The sequence below is a fragment of the Ahaetulla prasina genome, chromosome 2 (genome assembly GCF_028640845.1).
Source record: "Ahaetulla prasina isolate Xishuangbanna chromosome 2, ASM2864084v1, whole genome shotgun sequence".
NCBI classification, from domain to species: Eukaryota; Metazoa; Chordata; class Lepidosauria; order Squamata; family Colubridae; genus Ahaetulla; species Ahaetulla prasina.
The window spans coordinates 74398742-74417530 of NC_080540.1; the positions used below are offsets into that span (position 1 = coordinate 74398742).

The following is an 18789-nucleotide window of genomic DNA, read 5'->3' on the forward strand; positions in this document are numbered from 1 at the left end:
TAAGACATTTTATATAATCTCAGGTTTTTATGTACTTGAGGAAATCCTTCCTCAAGAGGGATGTGTAGAGATATGTACATCTTATATGTACTGTAAGAAAAATATGTTTAATTTTTAATTAATATGTTTAATTCCCAAGCTTATGTTAGCGTCACAATGTATAGAACAACATCTAGGTGGTCATTAAAAGCTCCCCCACATTCTGCCATTTGTAAGGCCTGATGCCTGCATTTATGACTTTTATAGCATCTGTCTCTCTCTTTCTCTTTCTCAGTTCTGTGTTTGCCATTACAATGAGCTACTTTGCGTTGTCCTGTATAAATTTGTAAGCATGGTGGTGGTCATTTTTCATTTAGCAACTATATCACCTCAGGACCTAAGTACCTGTCCCAATTGCAATCAGTAAACAATGGCTACCAGTACTGAGAAAAAAGCTCTGCCTTTCCAGCATACAGTAAAGAAGCTGGGAATCCAGAAGAAAAATACTTCCTTTCTGAATCACCAACTGACCCTGTTTGCTGGCTGCTAGGTAATGAAGAGGGGATTGCAACTTTAAATTTCCTTTCTCTACAATTTTCTCTTGCTCATCCCAGATGCTGGCATCTGTATATGAGTACAAGATAAACAATGTGTTCTTGTCTTTATGAGGGAGAGGACACTTCAACCTGGCACAGTTTGTACGTTATTTCCACTCCCCAATCTCACACAAATGTGTTTGAGGGCAATCTATAATCACCTTTGCTTCCATTGGCTTCAGAGCACTGAAAGCTTGTTTTTGTGGGGAAAGTAGGAACAAGAAAGTGCATATGTTCTCCGCCTTAATTTATTTATAAAAATAATAAAGGCAGGATACACATAATGAAATAAAAAACCCGACCATAAACTTTTGAAAACTCTCTCCAGATAGCCATAAAATATTTTTTTAACTTTTTTTTTAAAAAAGCACTTAAAATTATAGTATCCTCTCAACATCATAGCTCCTGGAGTAATAAAAAGTATTTTGCTCCCATTCAGCGAATGTTTTCCTCTACATTTTCATTATGTATAGTGTGCACATTGTTTCCTAGGAAGCTTTCTAAAACTGGATGCCATTGCTTCTGTTTCTATTAAATCAGAAATTTGAGCAACAAAAAGAAAGACTATCAGTTTGAACAACTTCTTTCAACAGGGTTTACAAAGCTTGCTCAAATAATAAAAATTGGCTTCATAGTCTGTTTTACTTCTCTAACAGACTTAGATTGTAGCTGAAATTGAAGAAAAAGCTTGTTTACACCCAAAAGCTGAAAAATATTGGGATGCATGGCAAAACAAGAGCAGAAACAAGAGAAAAATCAACTTTCCAGATAGGGTCAACAAGTTTCCTACCAAGGCAGACTGTCCTTGGGGCAAAATAACTGCCCCCACTTTCTATTTTGAAGATAGAACTTCTTGTAAAAAAATAAACATTTTAATCTTTTTTCTTGATTTTTAGCTGGAAAACTAGGAGAAATATGTTACAGAGAGCCAGTCCGTAAGTAATTTAAGATATGAATTATATTAGTGGTACATTTTAGAAATATACTGTTTCAGTTATTTTTAAATTTTGGGTGGTATCCTTTAGATTTGGGCTTCATTAGAGGAAAGCAAGGAGTTTGTGTACAATAGATAATAGCAATATAATTATAATAATTATATATGTAATATTGCAGACTGATTACAAATAACAGCATGACAAAGCAGTATCAGTGTTGCATTCAAACATCTGCAAGAAATACCACTTGCCTGCAAACAAGAACTGGTGGGACCACAAAACAGACAAAATAATAAAATATGAAGAAACTAAAGTGCTCTGAGAATTAAATATTCAAACAGCCAAGCACTTGTCATATAATACCCCAGACTTAACAATTGTTGAAAAGAAAGACAAGTAAATCTGGATGGTGGATGTTGCAATACCTGGGGATAAGAGAAAAGAGAAAGTAAGCGAGAAAATTACAAAATAGAAAGACATGTAAATAGAAGTGGAATGACTGTGGCAAAAGAAAGGCAAGACACTACCAATAGTATTTCATGCTTTATGTGCAGTCTTAAAACATTTGAAGCACGACTTGAACATTATTGACATTGACAAAATCACCATCAGTCAATTGCAAAAGGCTGCCTTACTTGGAACAGCTTACATCCTGTGATGATATCTTTAACACTATTAAACAACAACATCTGTCTCCCCCAAGTCCTTGGAAAAGACTCAATAGGTGGATAAAAGTGCCAAATCCAATCTCAAGAAATGGCTGACTGTGTAGTGAACCATAATAATAATGAAAATTCACCAGATCTCGTGTGTTCTCACTTGAAATATTGCAAGATTTCAAGAAGAAAGAAAAGAAAGCATTTACCAAAAATAGTAGGTGAAACCCATGCTGTAGTGGAATCTAGGACAACTCAACACGGCCAACTCACCACAGCCAACTCATTGCAGCCAACTTACCATAGCTAACTTGCTATGGGACAACTTTCCACAGGACATGAGTTATACTAAATCAAATAAATTTTGGAATAGAATAATTGAAGAAAGGGTGCAAAAGGAGGAACAAAATGAAATGTGAATGATAAATTTTTTTAAATTTTTTTTATTACTTTAAATACTTAATTTGAATTGGGGTTTTTTTTAGAAACAAGTTTTTATTGATTTTTTTAGTTTCCCCCCTACACACATACATGATTTATGAACAGAGTATTGGCCATATCGTATCTTATACAATTCAATATATTCAAATATATTTTACTTAGTTACGGTTTTTGCCAGAATATTCTTTTTTCATAGTTTTTATTCATTTCCTAATATTTCCTTGCTCATTTTATTAAGTCACATCTTCGTTCGCCCTCAAGTTCTAATTTCTCCGTTTTTATTCGTGTTCATTCTCTTTCATTCTTTTTTTTTAACTATTTCAATTTTTATCCTAATATATTCAAATATATTCGGGGTTGCCTTTCTTCTATTTCATCTTTTCCTTTTCACAGCAATCCTTTCTTCTCCCCTCACTCCTTTCCCTCCCTCCTTTCATTCTACCTACTTTCTTCTCTCCTACTCCTTCTCTACTTCCCCTTCCTTTCTCCCCCTCCATCCTACTTCCTCCCTATCTAACCTTCTCTCCTACTCTTATTTCCCCTACCTTTCCTCCTCTCCTCTTCCCTTTCTTCTTTCTCTCTCCCTCCTTCTCCCTTTCCATCTCTCTCCTTATCTCTTTCCATTGCTGTATTTGTTTTCATATCAATATTTCTGGTGTCTAGACGACCCCGATTTTCTCACTTATTATGCATATTTCTCAAACCTCCCCTCCTATATTTTAGTTATTAACATTGTTTTCATCTTATTCCATTTATATCATACAATCAATTGATGCAACTTTCCACCTCTTATTTTCTTAGAGTTTTTGTTCACAATTCAATACTTATTATTTTCTTCCAATAGCGTACATGATTTACTAACATTTCAATTTTATTCCCTTTTACATCTTAATTTCAATCATTTTCACTTATAAACCATACTATCTTTCACATTTCATCTGCTGGATTTTCCATTCTTTTATATATTTAAAATTTATTTCCCAACCATCAACTATAATTCTCTCTCATTAAATTGAATTGTTAAATTGTCCTGCAGTAAGTTGTCCCGCGGTGAATTGGCCACGGAGAGTTGTCCTGCCACGACTGGGCCAGTAGGCCATGGCGAGTAGGCTAAGGAGAAATGGCCACACCAAGTTGTCCCATTCCACTGTAGTGATACAGTAAGAAAAAAATGTACCTGGACTTAGTTTATAATAACATAATATATTAAACATTTCCATATCTTCCTATAAATAGCAATAGCAATAGCACCCAGACTTATATACCACTTCACAGTGCTTTAAACCCCTCTCTAAGCCAGTTTACAGAGTCAGCATAATATTGCCCTCAACAATCTGGGTCCTCATTTTACCGACCTCGGAAGGATGGAAGGCTGAGTCAACCTTGAACCAGTGAGAAATAATCTTTCTATAATATCCATGTATTTTTCCATATTTTATACTATATGGATTTTTATTCTTTAGATTTCTCAGAATTCCCTTTTTCAGGTTTATATTAACTCAGTCCAACAGTGATTTTTTGGAACTTCCACATAGACTACATAGACTTCTGCAAAGCTTTTGACTCAGTAGTACATGATAAACTTCTCCTAAAACTAACATCCTATGGCATCTCAGGACCCCTCCACAAATGGATATCTGCTTTTCTGTCTAACAGACAACAAGTGGTCAAAATTGGCAATGCTTTATCAAATCCTGTTCCTGTCAAGAGTGGCGTTCCTCAAGGCAGCGTCCTTGGACCAACACTCTTTATACTATACATTAATGATCTCTATGACCACATCTCAAGTAATTGTGTTCTCTTTGCTGATGATGTCAAACTATTTAACACCACAGACAATACTTCTATCATTCAAAACGACCTTGATCATCATCCGCTTGGTCTAAAAATTGGCAGCTCCAAATTTCAACCAGCAAATGCTCAGTCTTACATATAGGAAAAAAGAACCCCAAAACTAAATACATACTAGATGGACATTACCTTACAGACGACCCCATCCGTTAAAGACCTTGGAGTTTTCATGTCAAATGATCTAAGTGCCAAAGCCCACTGCAACTACATAGCAAAAAGCTCTAAGAGTTGTAAACCTAATTTTATGTAGCTTCTTTTCCAAACACACCACACTACTAACCAGAGCATATAAAACATTTGCTAGACCAATTCTAGAATACAGCTCGCCTGTTTGGAACCCTCACCACATCTCTGACATCAATACAATCGAATGTGTCCAGAAATATTTTACAAGAAGAGTTCTCCACTCCTCTGAATACAATAAAATAAATAAAATCTTCCTTCGTATATTTGATTTGCACCCTCCTTCATTCTCTATATGAGTAAACCATCTTAAGGTACTTCTTTCATTTGTTTCTCCTGTTTATATTCAGTGCACTCTCCTTCAGCATTCATCCTTTCTTGATTCTCTTTTGTTTTAGCGCACACACTCAACCCATTCCCACTGCATTTCAATTTTCTTTCTCCTAATAACCATCTCTCACTTCCCTATACAAAGAGGGCAGAAGCATGCTTTTAAATGTAAATTTTCTCTTCCTATAACAAACATTCATCCCTTACAATGAACCATATTATATGCACTGTCTTTTTGTTAGCATTTTCCTGTCTTAAAATTTCTTCATTCATATCCCATTTAAGGAAACATTCTACCAAGATGCACAAATTCCCCTGTTGACTCAGTTTTTTTCACCATTTATGCATAAGAAGCAATTATTCACTCCATTTCCCTGTCAAACATAAATACCTTGGTCTTTTATACATTAATTTACATGCATAAGTCATGTCATCAAATCTTTGCCATCACCACAAGAATTCCTTATATGCTTATCCATAAATACTTTAAACAAATAAGCAGACATCACACATTCTACTCTTAGGGATGTTGCACTGACTGCTTTTTCCCTTGACTACTCATTGCATCTATTAAACAAGGGGGAACCAGAAGTGGACCACAGAAATGGAACCAAATTTTCCAAAACACCACACTACTAACCAGAGCATATAAAACATTTGCTAGACCAATTCTAGAATACAGCTCGCCTGTTAGGAACCCTCACCACATCTCTGACATCAATACAATTGAACGTGTCCAGAAACATTTTACAAGAAGAGTTCTCCATTCCTCTGAAAACAATAAAATAAATAAAATCTTCCTTCGTATATTTGATTTGCACCCTCCTTCATTCTCTATATGAGTAAACCATCTTAAGGTACTTCTTTCATTTGTTTCTCCTGTTTATATTCAGTGCACTCTCCTTCAGCATTCATCCTTTCTTGATTCTCTTTTGTTTTAGCGCACACACTCAACCCATTCCCACTGCATTTCAATTTTCTTTCTCCTAATAACCATCTCTCACTTCCCTATACAAAGAGGGCAGAAGCATGCTTTTAAATGTAAATTTTCTCTTCCTATAACAAACATTCATCCCTTACAATGAACCATATTATATGCACTGTCTTTTTGTTAGCATTTTCCTGTCTTAAAATTTCTTCATTCATATCCCATTTAAGGAAACATTCTACCAAGATGCACAAATTCCCCTGTTGACTCAGTTTTTTTCACCATTTATGCATAAGAAGCAATTATTCACTCCATTTCCCTGTCAAACATAAATACCTTGGTCTTTTATACATTAATTTACATGCATAAGTCATGTCATCAAATCTTTGCCATCACCACAAGAATTCCTTATATGCTTATCCATAAATACTTTAAACAAATAAGCAGACATCACACATTCTACTCTTAGGGATGTTGCACTGACTGCTTTTTCCCTTGACTACTCATTGCATCTATTAAACAAGGGGGAACCAGAAGTGGACCACAGAAATGGAACCAAATTTTCCAAAATACTAGTTATTAATCATGTTGATAAACATGATTATCAAATGAACCAAGAAAGAAATAAGTGAGGATTGGGGGGGGGGGGAAGCAGACTTCCAATTTGGCATGACCAAGTACAATGTTAGCAGCTTTAAGACAGACTGAAAAGAACATTAAACAACAAATAAAGCTTTGGTATAATGTAGATTCAGGAATAAAGGTAATAGGATATTTTCTTAATCTGTTTGTGAAATAATTATCTTGCTTTATCCCATGCCAGGTTTCTATATTGTCATGCAACCAATATTCATTTTCTCTTTGAGAAGTCCTCCTGCAAGACTGATCAGAAATTTTGTTTTCTTTTCTTCTTCCTATATATATGCTTATCCATAAATACTTTAAACAAATAAGCAGACATCACACATTCTACTCTTAGGGATGTTGCACTGACTGCTTTTTCCCTTGACTACTCATTGCATCTATTAAACAAGGGGGAACCAGAAGTGGACCACAGAAATGGAACCAAATTTTCCAAAATACTAGTTATTAATCATGTTGATAAACATGATTATCAAATGAACCAAGAAAGAAATAAGTGAGGATTGGGGGAAGCAGACTTCCAATTTGGCATGACCAAGTACAATGTTAGCAGCTTTAAGACAGACTGAGAAGAACATTAAACAACAAATAAAGCTTTGGTATAATGTAGATTCAGGAATAAAGGTAATAGGATATTTTCTTAATCTGTTTGTGAAATAATTATCTTGCTTTATCCCATGCCAGGTTTCTATATTGTCATGCAACCAATATTCATTTTCTCTTTGAGAAGTCCTCCTGCAAGACTGATCAGAAATTTTGTTTTCTTTTAGCTAAAGGACACACTCATGGAAAATTCAAGATGTTTTCAAGGACTGCCTGGGCAAGTACAAGGGACCCCTATTTCCTTCAATTTAGACCCCAGGTAGCCCCATACGGTTAAAAGCAAGGAGGGTCCTTTGCCCTTAAACCCAAGATTGACAGGAGATAGACAAGCTCATCAGTCAGGGGATACTGGTGCCAGTCGATCACGCAAAGTGGGAGACGCCAATCGTCACCCCAGTGAAACCAGATGGGTCAGTTAGAATCTGCGCTGACTACAAGGCAACGTTAAACAAAGCCTTGCAAAAAAGCGCTTACCCGGTCCCCGTGGTGCAACACTTGCTGCACTCGCTGGGGCAAGGGCACGTTTTTGCCAAATTAGATTTGGCCCAAGCCTATCAACAACTGCCTGTAGACGCCAACACAGCCGAAGCCCAGACAATTGTGACTCACAGAGGTGCTTTCAAGTGTACCCGGTTACAGTTTGGGGTGAGTGTGGCACCTGGTCTATTTCAAAATTTAATGGAGCGACTTCTGCAAGGGCTCCCGGGGGTAGTCCCCTATTTTGATGATGTATTGGTATCAGCCGAAAATTTAGAAGAATTGGGGGAGCGTTTGAGAAAAGTTTTGGGCATTTTCCGGTCAGCCGGTCTAAAGGTTAAAGTGAACAAATGCCAAATAGGGGTAGAATCCGTAGAGTTTTTGGGCTACAGAATAGACAAGGAAGGAATCCACCCCACTGAGAGCAAGGTCAAGGCAATAAGAAAGGCTCCAGCGCCCAAAAACAAAACAGAGCTACAGGCATTCCTGGGTCTAGTGAACTTTTACGCGGTCTTTTGAAAAATAAGGCAACCGTTGCCGAGCCGCTACATAAGTTACTGGGAAAGAATACTGTTTGGTCTTGGGGAAAGACGGAAGCTAGGGCTTTCAAGCAGTAAAAACCTACTCTCGGCGATAGCTTACTGATCCAGTATCATAGCACAATGCCATTGGTATTAGTTTGCGATGCTTCCCCTTACGGGTGGGTGCTGTGCTCAGCCACAGGCTTCCAAATGGCACAGAAGCCCCAATAGCCTTCTACTCCAGAACGATGTCCTCGACAGAGAGGAACTATAGTCAGTTGGATAAGGAAGCTCTAGCTATAGTATCAGGGGTAAAAAAGTTTCACGAATACGATTTTGGTAGTGACTTTGAAATTGTTACAGACCATAGACCACTGTTAGGGTTACTGGCTGGTGACCGCCAACGCCTGTGGCGCTTTCGCCCGATTGACCCGATGGACTATCTTTTTAGCCGCCTACTCCTATAAACTGCGGCATCGGCCAGGAAAGAGTTGGGGCATGCGGACGCGTTAAGCAGATGCCCACTGCCAGGGGCGATCGAGGACCCCACTCCGGGGACGCCCATACTGTTAATTGACTCTCTGGACTCTGGCCCAGTCACGTCTAAGGAGGTGGCTCGGGCGTCATACCGGGACATTATTTTGAGAACTGTACTTGGTTGGGTACACAGAGGGTGGCCGCTGCGCCGGGCGGCGTTTTAAAGAGTTTGTAAAGAAACGTGGGGAACTTTCGGCTCAAGGGGGGTGCCTGCTATGGGGGGATCGAGTGGTGATCCCAGAGAAATTGAGGAAAAGGGTGTTGGATCTCCTCCACGAGGGTCACCCAGGGATCGTGAGGATGAAGGGTCTAGCGAGAAGCTATGTGTGGTGGCCTTTAATGGACTCGGAAATTGCTGAAAGGGTAGGAAATGCCAGGCCTGCCAGGAGTCCAGACCGCTACCCCAACGGCCCCGGTTCGGGAATGGGAGAGACCCCAAGGGCCCTGGTCGAGAATCCACATTGATTTTGCCGGCCCCTTCCACGGCCAAACCTTCCTGGTAGTAGTCGATGCCTACTCCAAATGGCTGGAAATCATTCTCATGAGATCCATGACAGCCGAGGCCGTGATCTCAGTCCTACGGCACCTATTTGTAACCCATGGGTTGCCCGACACGTTAGTATCCGATAACGGCCCGCAATTCACGGCAACCCAGTTTGAGGAGTACTTGGCAGAAGAGGGCATCCGACATGCCCTCTCGGCGCCTTTCCACCCTGCGACGAATGGCCTTGCAGAGCGTTTCGTCCGGAGCGCAAAAGAGGCATTGTCAGACTCAAGCCAGGCGACTGGCAAACAAAATCGATGTTTTCCTGGCGTCCAACACAGAACCCCCTGTGTCACAACCGGCAGAAGCCCAGCAGAATTATTAATGGGCCGAAAGCTCAGGTGCCCACTAGACCGTTTAAATCCAAACTATACACCGGAGGGTTACAAGGGGGGACTCGAAAAAACAAGAGGGCTGGACATAGGCGACCGAGTGTGGGCACACAACTATGGGGAAGGCCCGACCTGGGTAGCAGGAAAAATCCTAAACATAACAGGTCCAAAATCATACTTGGTGGAGATAAAAGACGGCCGGGTATGGAGGCGCCACATAGACCAAATAAGAAAACGCATAGCCGAACAATCCGAATTAGACGAAACAGGCCCTGACTATACAATGTTTGAATCCACAGCTGATTCAAACCCGGGGAAATCGCAGGACTTATCTGAGTTCCAGGAGGTCCAGCGACACCAACAGGTTCCATTAGAAAACAGCAGGGACGACTCGGCAATTAATCCAGGGCCGGATGGCCTAGAGGAGGAGCTGAGAGGAGCAAACAGCCCCTCCGGTCAGCTCGACCCACTCCCAGGGAATGAATTGCGCAGGTCCGAAAGAGTCAGGAGACGCCCAGCCTATTTGCGTGATTACGTTGAAAAATAATATGTAAATATCATGTAAATATTGGTAAAGTGTTTTCTGGGAGGGAAGGAGTGTAATGTATCTTTGAATGTTTTGGCGGGAAACAAGCACGTTGCTGATTGGTTGAAGCCGCCGGCTAAACTGTATTTAAGGAGAGGTTTTTCCCCAGCCCGGTCGCTGGGTTCACTGTATATTAAAGAGCTGTTGTCACTACCCTGGTCTCCTGCCTCGTTACTGCCCAAACTTAACATTAACATTGTTTTCATCTTATTCCATTTATATCATACAATCAATTGATGCAACTTTCCACCTCTTATTTTCTTAGAGTTTTTGTTCACAATTCAATACTTATTATTTTCTTCCAATAGCGTACATGATTTACTAACATTTCAATTTTATTCCCTTTTACATCTTAATTTCAATCATTTTCACTTATAAACCATACTATCTTTCACATTTCATCTGCTGGATTTTCCATTCTTTTATATATTTAAAATTTATTTCCCAACCATCAACTATAATTCTCTCTCATTAAATTGAATTGTTAAATTGTCCTGCAGTAAGTTGTCCCGCGGTGAATTGGCCACGGAGAGTTGTCCTGCCACGACTGGGCCAGTAGGCCATGGCGAGTAGGCTAAGGAGAAATGGCCACACCAAGTTGTCCCATTCCACTGTAGTGATACAGTAAGAAAAAAATGTACCTGGACTTAGTTTATAATAACATAATATATTAAACATTTCCATATCTTCCTATAAATAGCAATAGCAATAGCACCCAGACTTATATACCACTTCACAGTGCTTTAAACCCCTCTCTAAGCCAGTTTACAGAGTCAGCATAATATTGCCCTCAACAATCTGGGTCCTCATTTTACCGACCTCGGAAGGATGGAAGGCTGAGTCAACCTTGAACCAGTGAGAAATAATCTTTCTATAATATCCATGTATTTTTCCATATTTTATACTATATGGATTTTTATTCTTTAGATTTCTCAGAATTCCCTTTTTCAGGTTTATATTAACTCAGTCCAACAGTGATTTTTTGGAACTTCCACATAGACTACATAGACTTCTGCAAAGCTTTTGACTCAGTAGTACATGATAAACTTCTCCTAAAACTAACATCCTATGGCATCTCAGGACCCCTCCACAAATGGATATCTACTTTTCTGTCTAACAGACAACAAGTGGTCAAAATTGGCAATGCTTTATCAAATCCTGTTCCTGTCAAGAAGTGGCGTTCCTCAAGGCAGCGTCCTTGGACCAACACTCTTTATACTATACATTAATGATCTCTATGACCACATCTCAAGTAATTGTGTTCTCTTTGCTGATGATGTCAAACTATTTAACACCACAGACAATACTTCTATCATTCAAAACGACCTTGATCATCATCCGCTTGGTCTAAAAATTGGCAGCTCCAAATTTCAACCAGCAAATGCTCAGTCTTACATATAGGAAAAAAGAACCCCAAAACTAAATACATACTAGATGGACATTACCTTACAGACGACCCCCATCCCGTTAAAGACCTTGGAGTTTTCATATCAAATGATCTAAGTGCCAAAGCCCACTGCAACTACATAGCAAAAAAAGCTCTAAGAGTTGTAAACCTAATTTTGCGTAGCTTCTTTTCCAAAAACACCACACTACTAACCAGAGCATATAAAACATTTGCTAGACCAATTCTAGAATACAGCTCGCCTGTTTGGAACCCTCACCACATCTCTGACATCAATACAATTGAACGTGTCCAGAAATATTTTACAAGAAGAGTTCTCCATTCCTCTGAAAACAATAAAATACCCTATCCCACCAGACTTGAAATCCTAGGCTTAGAAAACTTGAACTCCGTCGCCTTCGACAAGACCTAAGCTTAACTCACAGAATCATCTATTGTAATGTCCTTCCTGTTAAAGACTACTTCAGCTTTAATTGCAATAATACTAGAGCAACTAATAGATTTAAACTTAATGTCAACCGCTTTAATCTAGATTGCAGAAAATATGACTTCTGTAACAGAATCATCAGTGCTTGGAATACTTTACCTGACTCTGTGGTCTCTTCTCATAATCCTAAAAGTTTTATCCAAAAACTTTCTACTATTGACCTCACCCCATTCCTAAGAGGACCATAAGGGGCGTGCATAAGCGCACAAACGTGCCTACCGTTCCTGTCCTATTGTTTTTCTTTTCTTCTTCCTATATATATGCTTATACCTCCTTATATTTACTCATATATGTGTTTATTTACTTTATAATCTTTTTGTATGATACCTACATATATTGTTGTGACAAAATAAAATAAATAAAATCTTCCTTCGTATATTTGATTTGCACCCTCCTTCATTCTCTATATGAGTAAACCATCTTAAGGTACTTCTTTCATTTGTTTCTCCTGTTTATATTCAGTGCACTCTCCTTCAGCATTCATCCTTTCTTGATTCTCTTTTGTTTTAGCGCACACACTCAACCCATTCCCACTGCATTTCAATTTTCTTTCTCCTAATAACCAGCTCTCACTTCCCTATACAAAGAGGGCAGAAGCATGCTTTTAAATGTAAATTTTCTCTTCCTATAACAAACATTCATCCCTTACAATGAACCATATTATATGCACTGTCTTTTTGTTAGCATTTTCCTGTCTTAAAATTTCTTCATTCATATCCCATTTAAGGAAACATTCTACCAAGATGCACAAATTCCCCTGTTGACTCAGTTTTTTTCACCATTTATGCATAAGAAGCAATTATTCACTCCATTTCCCTGTCAAACATAAATACCTTGGTCTTTTATACATTAATTTACATGCATAAGTCATGTCATCAAATCTTTGCCATCACCACAAGAATTCCTTATATGCTTATCCATAAATACTTTAAACAAATAAGCAGACATCATACATTCTACTCTTAGGGATGTTGCACTGACTGCTTTTTCCCTTGACTACTCATTGCATCTACTAAACAAGGGGGAACCAGAAGTGGACCACAGAAATGGAACCAAATTTTCCAAAATACTAGTTATTAATCATGTTGATAAACATGATTATCAAATGAACCAAGAAAGAAATAAGTGAGGATTGGGGGGGGGAAGCAGAATTCCAATTTGGCATGACCAAGTACAATGTTAGCAGCTTTAAGACAGACTGAAAAGAACATTAAACAACAAATAAAGCTTTGGTATAATGTAGATTCAGGAATAAAGGTAATAGGATATTTTCTTAATCTGTTTGTGAAATAATTATCTTGCTTTATCCCATGCCAGGTTTCTATATTGTCATGCAACCAATATTCATTTTCTCTCTTTTGAGAAGTCCTCCCTGCAAGACTGATCAGAAATTTTGTTTTCTTTTAGCTGGATGCCCTCAAATAGCAAATCTAAATGAGCCTCTTGTTGATGCTACGATATATGTGTATTCAACCATCACATCCCAACTGTTGCCCACTCCAGCAAAATCTCATTACACTTTTAATTTAAGGGATCTCTCCAAGGTTTTCCAAGGAATGCTGATGGCAGAGCCAGCTAAAATTACGGTGAGTGCTGTTTTCATAACATTGGCTAGACTGCCTACCAAAAAGGACTTATAATTAATTTTCTAATTAATCAATGTCCTAATCATTATCCTTTTCTCTGTATCTCATAGATCACATTAAAAATGATTTTTTAATTTAGAAATTCACATTGACTTTGCTTAAAATGTATTTGAGATTTTAAAAAATGAAAGTTTTTTCTGGGTTTGGTGGTAACTGCAAATGAATCACATCTGTATGATTTAGCCAATCACATTTTTATCTAAACTATTCATGATTAATATGAAATGGAAAACTCTATCTGACTATGAAGGAATAATGTGGATACATAGCACCAAGGTATATACCAGGTTTTTGTTTATTAGTTCATCACAGTGTTAATGATTCAATAAGTATAACAAATTTGGAAATGGAATACATTAAAAAAAATGTTAGATTCTGTATAATGAGAGAAGATTTAATTTAACCTTCTTTAGGGAAGATTCTACTAATTACTATTTTCAGTCTGAGTTGCTGGTTGTTTAGACCAGTGCCTGTGTAGATTCTCAATTATCTAGGTCCATCATGGCAAACCTATGGCACGTGTGCCAGAGGTGGCACACAGAGCACTCTGTGGCAGGGGTGAAATGTAAAATTTGTTACTACCGGTTCTGTGGGCATGGCTTGGTGGTGATGGGGTAATGTGATTGGGTGGGTGTGGCCAACTTTTTTTTTTTACTTTTAAAAACATTTTTCCTACAACCTCTTCCGCCAAAGAGGTTTTAGAAAAAAATGCTTTTAAAAGGCTCCCCTGGCGATCCCAGCTGAGTTGCCTGATCATCAGAGGCTTTTAAAAACATTTTTACAACCTCTTCTGCTGGAGAGGTTGTAAAAAATGTTTTTAAAAGTCTCTGATGATCCCAGCTGAGCCGCGTGATCTTCAGCTTTTTTTTTTTACTTTTAAAAGCATTTTTTGGTCGAAGAAAAATGCTTTTAAAAGTAAAAAATAAATCTCTGATGATTGCGCAGCTCATCTGGGCATGGGGGGAGCAGGGATTTTTGCTACCGGTTCTCCGAACCATCCTCTGCCATCACTACCGGATCAAGCAATCCGGTCCGAACCGGGAGCATTTCAGCTCTGCTCTGTGGGTGCACACACCATCACCAGCTGCTCTTCTAGTTTATGGCATGCCAGCCAGCTAGTCTTCATGGGTGCTGGAGCACCGGAAAACAGCCTGAAAGCAGCCCAAAAAATGCCCAAAAAACAGCCTGAAAAATGGCCCAGAAAACGGCCAAAAAAATGACCAAAAAACAGGCATGCACGGGCCAGCCAGTTGGTCTTTGGGTTTCTGGTGCTCCAGTGCACACACATGCACGTAAATGAATGCATGTTCCAGTTTGGGCACTCGGGTGAAAAGGTTCGACATCACTGATCTAGGTCATGGTTGTCCCAAAGGTACTTTTTTCCAAAAGGCAACTGGACTTTCTTGCTTTTTTCCTTTGAAAATGTTTTGCTTCTCATCCAAGAAGCTTCTACAGAACTTCAGAACTGAAGAAGCTTCTTGGATGAGAAATGAAATATTTTCAAAGGAAAAAACCAAGAAAATCCAGTCGCCTTTTGGAAAAACAACCTTTATCTGTATGTAAAGAAAAGATTATTTATTTATTTACATTATTGATTTGTTTATTATTTTATTAAATTTATACAGCTGCGTACCCTACATCTGTGATTTAGAAATGGTTTGGGGTCCTGTGGAAAACCAAAAATGGAACATTACTAAATACTTTCTTTATAATTCTTTGCCAGGATAAATTGCCCCTACTGAGGTTGTGGTATCATGAAAGCTGTCGTGTGTTCCGTGATCGTCTAGTTAATGAAGAAGATCGAAATTGGTTTGATGACTTGATGAAAGATATGATGTTAGAATGGAAAACCAGCTTTTATGAAGTTGTTCCTTTTGAGCCCCTTCTTTATGGAGATTTCATGATGCCTGGGTCTGATGCGAAGCTTTATGAACTGATCGATAGCAAAGAGAAAGTAGGTTGCAAATGATATGTCTCTGCTTCTTCTATTTGCTATGTCTTTAATACACTCTGCACAATGTATAATTCAGGTATGGTTAAGGATAACATAAAGTGTGGAAAAATATTCCACATATGTTGCACATGTGGGCTAACACGGGAAGCATATATTAAAAGTATGTATTATTTTCTGTGAAGAAGAATAAGGTTGTGCAAGGATAGACTGAACTCCAGAAGCATGCTGAGAATGATAGATGAAACTGGATGGAACAAACCTAGATTATGCACTTTCCCCCCAAGCCCCCTGCTTCTTTTGGTGTTTAGGCAAGTAATAAAGAACAGTTGGGAATCTGCTATGCAGATGACTTGAGCATAGTACTTACGCTTGAAAAATGCAATAAACTAGGAAAGAGAACAAGTTTTATGTTCATAGTACTGCAGTGAATGCCATTAAAATCTTTACAGCTGACCTTTGCAAGTAATTACCCTTCCCACAGAATTCCCAAGTGGAAGGAGAGTGTGCTTACTGAGAAAATGTTAATTAAGCAGAGGGTAAAAATGTAAAGATTTTAATAAGGAGTGATGTCCTTTGCATTCACTGCCATGTAGCCCGAAATAATAATGATAACAGTATGCTTTCTTTCTTGATCACCAAATGAATTATAGTCATTAATTATTCTGTCTTCTTTGGTAAGCAAATGTTTGTCACATCTGTTGCTCAGATAGTTGGAGTGTGAGGTGTTAGGTGACTTAATCAAGTCCCTCATGGCTAAAACAATGAATGTTATTCTGGAATCTTATTCAGTTTGTTGATATGACCTCTGATCATTGCAGCAAAACTAAGTGTCCTAGTTCTAATTCTATGTGTATTATGTTTGATCTCAGATATCAAAGTCAGTGTTTCCCTTTGTTGCCTAAAAATATCAATTTTGGAACTCAGGTTCTAATTTTGTTCTTTCAAATAACAGTATTTCATTTATTATCATCAGTGGCATCTGATGATTAGACAGAAGGGTTGCACTTCTCCTAAGATGGCCTCCAAAAATGTGTCTTTCCTAGCTAACTGATCTTATTGCTCTTCCATTTTGCTTTGTTCCCAGCTTATACATGTGATAGAAGAATATATGGAAGAATACAATCAGATCAATACTACTAAGATGAAGCTAGTACTATTCATGGACGCTTTGGCACACATATGCCGAATCACACGTATTCTACGCCAGGCATTGGGCAATGCTCTTCTCTTGGGTGTTGGTGGTAGTGGAAGACAATCATTGACTAAGCTGGCATCTCACATGTAAGATATGAATGCATGTTACTCATTTCTGCACTAGTAAGCTGTGAACAAGTTACTCAGTATGCAAATTATTCAAAACCAGGATTTGCAAGTTAGCATGCCACAGATAAATTACCAAGAATTAGGAACTGAATAAAATGTATATTCCATCAATGAAGATATAGATCATTGTTTCCAATGGTAGGAAGTGCAACAAAACCATCTGGGTACGTTACTAAAATATTGGGGGGAGAATCATTTTTGCAAGGCAGCAATAACAACTTCATCCGATCACTGAGGGTCACTGCAAAATAATTCCATAAGCTAAACTATAAGTCATAACCATACTTATGATAGAAATAAGTCCACACAGAAAAAATTACACTTTTATCAAGCAGCTTTTGACCTGTTCACTTCAATATATTTTTTGCTAAAGAAATAAGCTATTTTATTTTAAAAGTGGCTTGTTTCACTTATAATTACAACTTTTGTAATGAAAATGTCAACACAATTGTGGCAGTGTTTGAAATCTTCCTAATGATGTTCTTCAGTAACATCTTTACAGGAGGAGTTCATGTCCTGATTCAGATTCCTTCCTTTTTAGAGCTGATTATGAATGTTTCCAAATAGAGCTTTCAAAGAACTATGGGACGGCTGAGTGGAGAGAAGACATCAAAAAGATCATGCTGAAGGCTGGCTTGCAAAGCCTCTCTATTACGTTTCTGTTTACAGATACCCAAGTAAGCAAATCTATTGGCAAAGTTCAAGGATTGGAATTTCTTCATGTATTGTATTAATTAGCATGCTTCTTACATCCATAATAGTAATTAGTGTTCTCAGAAGAGTCCCAACAATGGACTTATCCAGCTCATCTACCTCTCATATAATGCAATCCTGTACTATTTATATCTATTTATGTGTTATACTCCTTAAATTCAATGATAATTAAGCCACAATAAACATGCATAAAATTGAAACCATTAGCTTCATTTTAGAATCTCTGTAATACTTCTATGATATGGCTCTCACTCTTAGCCTGTCATCCATTCCTTATATAGTATTTTAATATTATATTTGCATCTGACTAGTGCTACTAGAATTTCCAAAAAGTTCTTGAATTAGTCATAGGAACTAGATAATGAGGAGGAGGAGGAGGATGGTGACAATGAGGATGATACTTATTTGCTGCCTATCTCACCATGGGGCTACTCTAGACAACTCACAACAATAAAAAAAACAAAGAAATAAAAAGTAATATACAGTAATAGAAACAATAAAAGAAAACAAGGAAAAAGAAAACAAAGAAAATACATCAATATAACTACTAAAAATGATGGGCAAGTGGGGAGCAGAGAGTTGGGGGGCAGGAGGTGGAGTCTGCTGTCAATGTGCAGCCACCTCCAGAGTAGAACTCCCCCATCAGATCCCCAGGCTAACCTGCAGAGCCAGAGAAGGGTAGGAAATTGAGGCAGATCTTACACCAGAGGGCAGGATGTTCCAAAAGGCAGGTGCTACAGCAGAGAAGGCTCTTCTGGATCACAACAGTTGGAATTCTTTACCAATAAGTTCCCAGTAGGCATTCTCTGCCAGCCTAAGTAGGATAGGCTAGTCTTAGTGGGACGACATAGTTCACCAGGCAGCCTGGACCTATATCATTAAGGGTTTTAAAGATCATAACCAAAACTTGAACTTCACTCAGAAGCAGACTGGTAGCCCATATGGTTCGTGGAGAAGAGGTGTAATAAGAGCCTCCAATCCTTATTTGATATTCAAATAAGATTCTTGAAGTATTCTACTTTCAGTTACAACTTTACAGTGAATTCTATTACGATGGCTTTTGGAAGTCAAAAAAGAAAGAAAAAAACAAAGTTTATAAAAATAATGTGACAAGGCTAT

At 38.2% G+C, this 18789-nt stretch overlaps 1 protein-coding gene across 1 annotated transcript in view; it reads left to right on the forward strand.

Annotated features, from left to right (window-relative positions):
* DNAH1 (dynein axonemal heavy chain 1) overlaps nt 1-18789 on the forward strand; it is a 215173-nt gene that overhangs the window by 147316 nt on the left and 49068 nt on the right. Inside the window, exons 46-50 of the mRNA XM_058167174.1 lie at nt 1472-1510; nt 13441-13619; nt 15403-15633; nt 16718-16914; nt 17498-17633. Of these exons, the coding sequence (XP_058023157.1) occupies nt 1472-1510; nt 13441-13619; nt 15403-15633; nt 16718-16914; nt 17498-17633 (782 nt within the window). The remainder of the gene's footprint in view (nt 1-1471; nt 1511-13440; nt 13620-15402; nt 15634-16717; nt 16915-17497; nt 17634-18789) is intronic.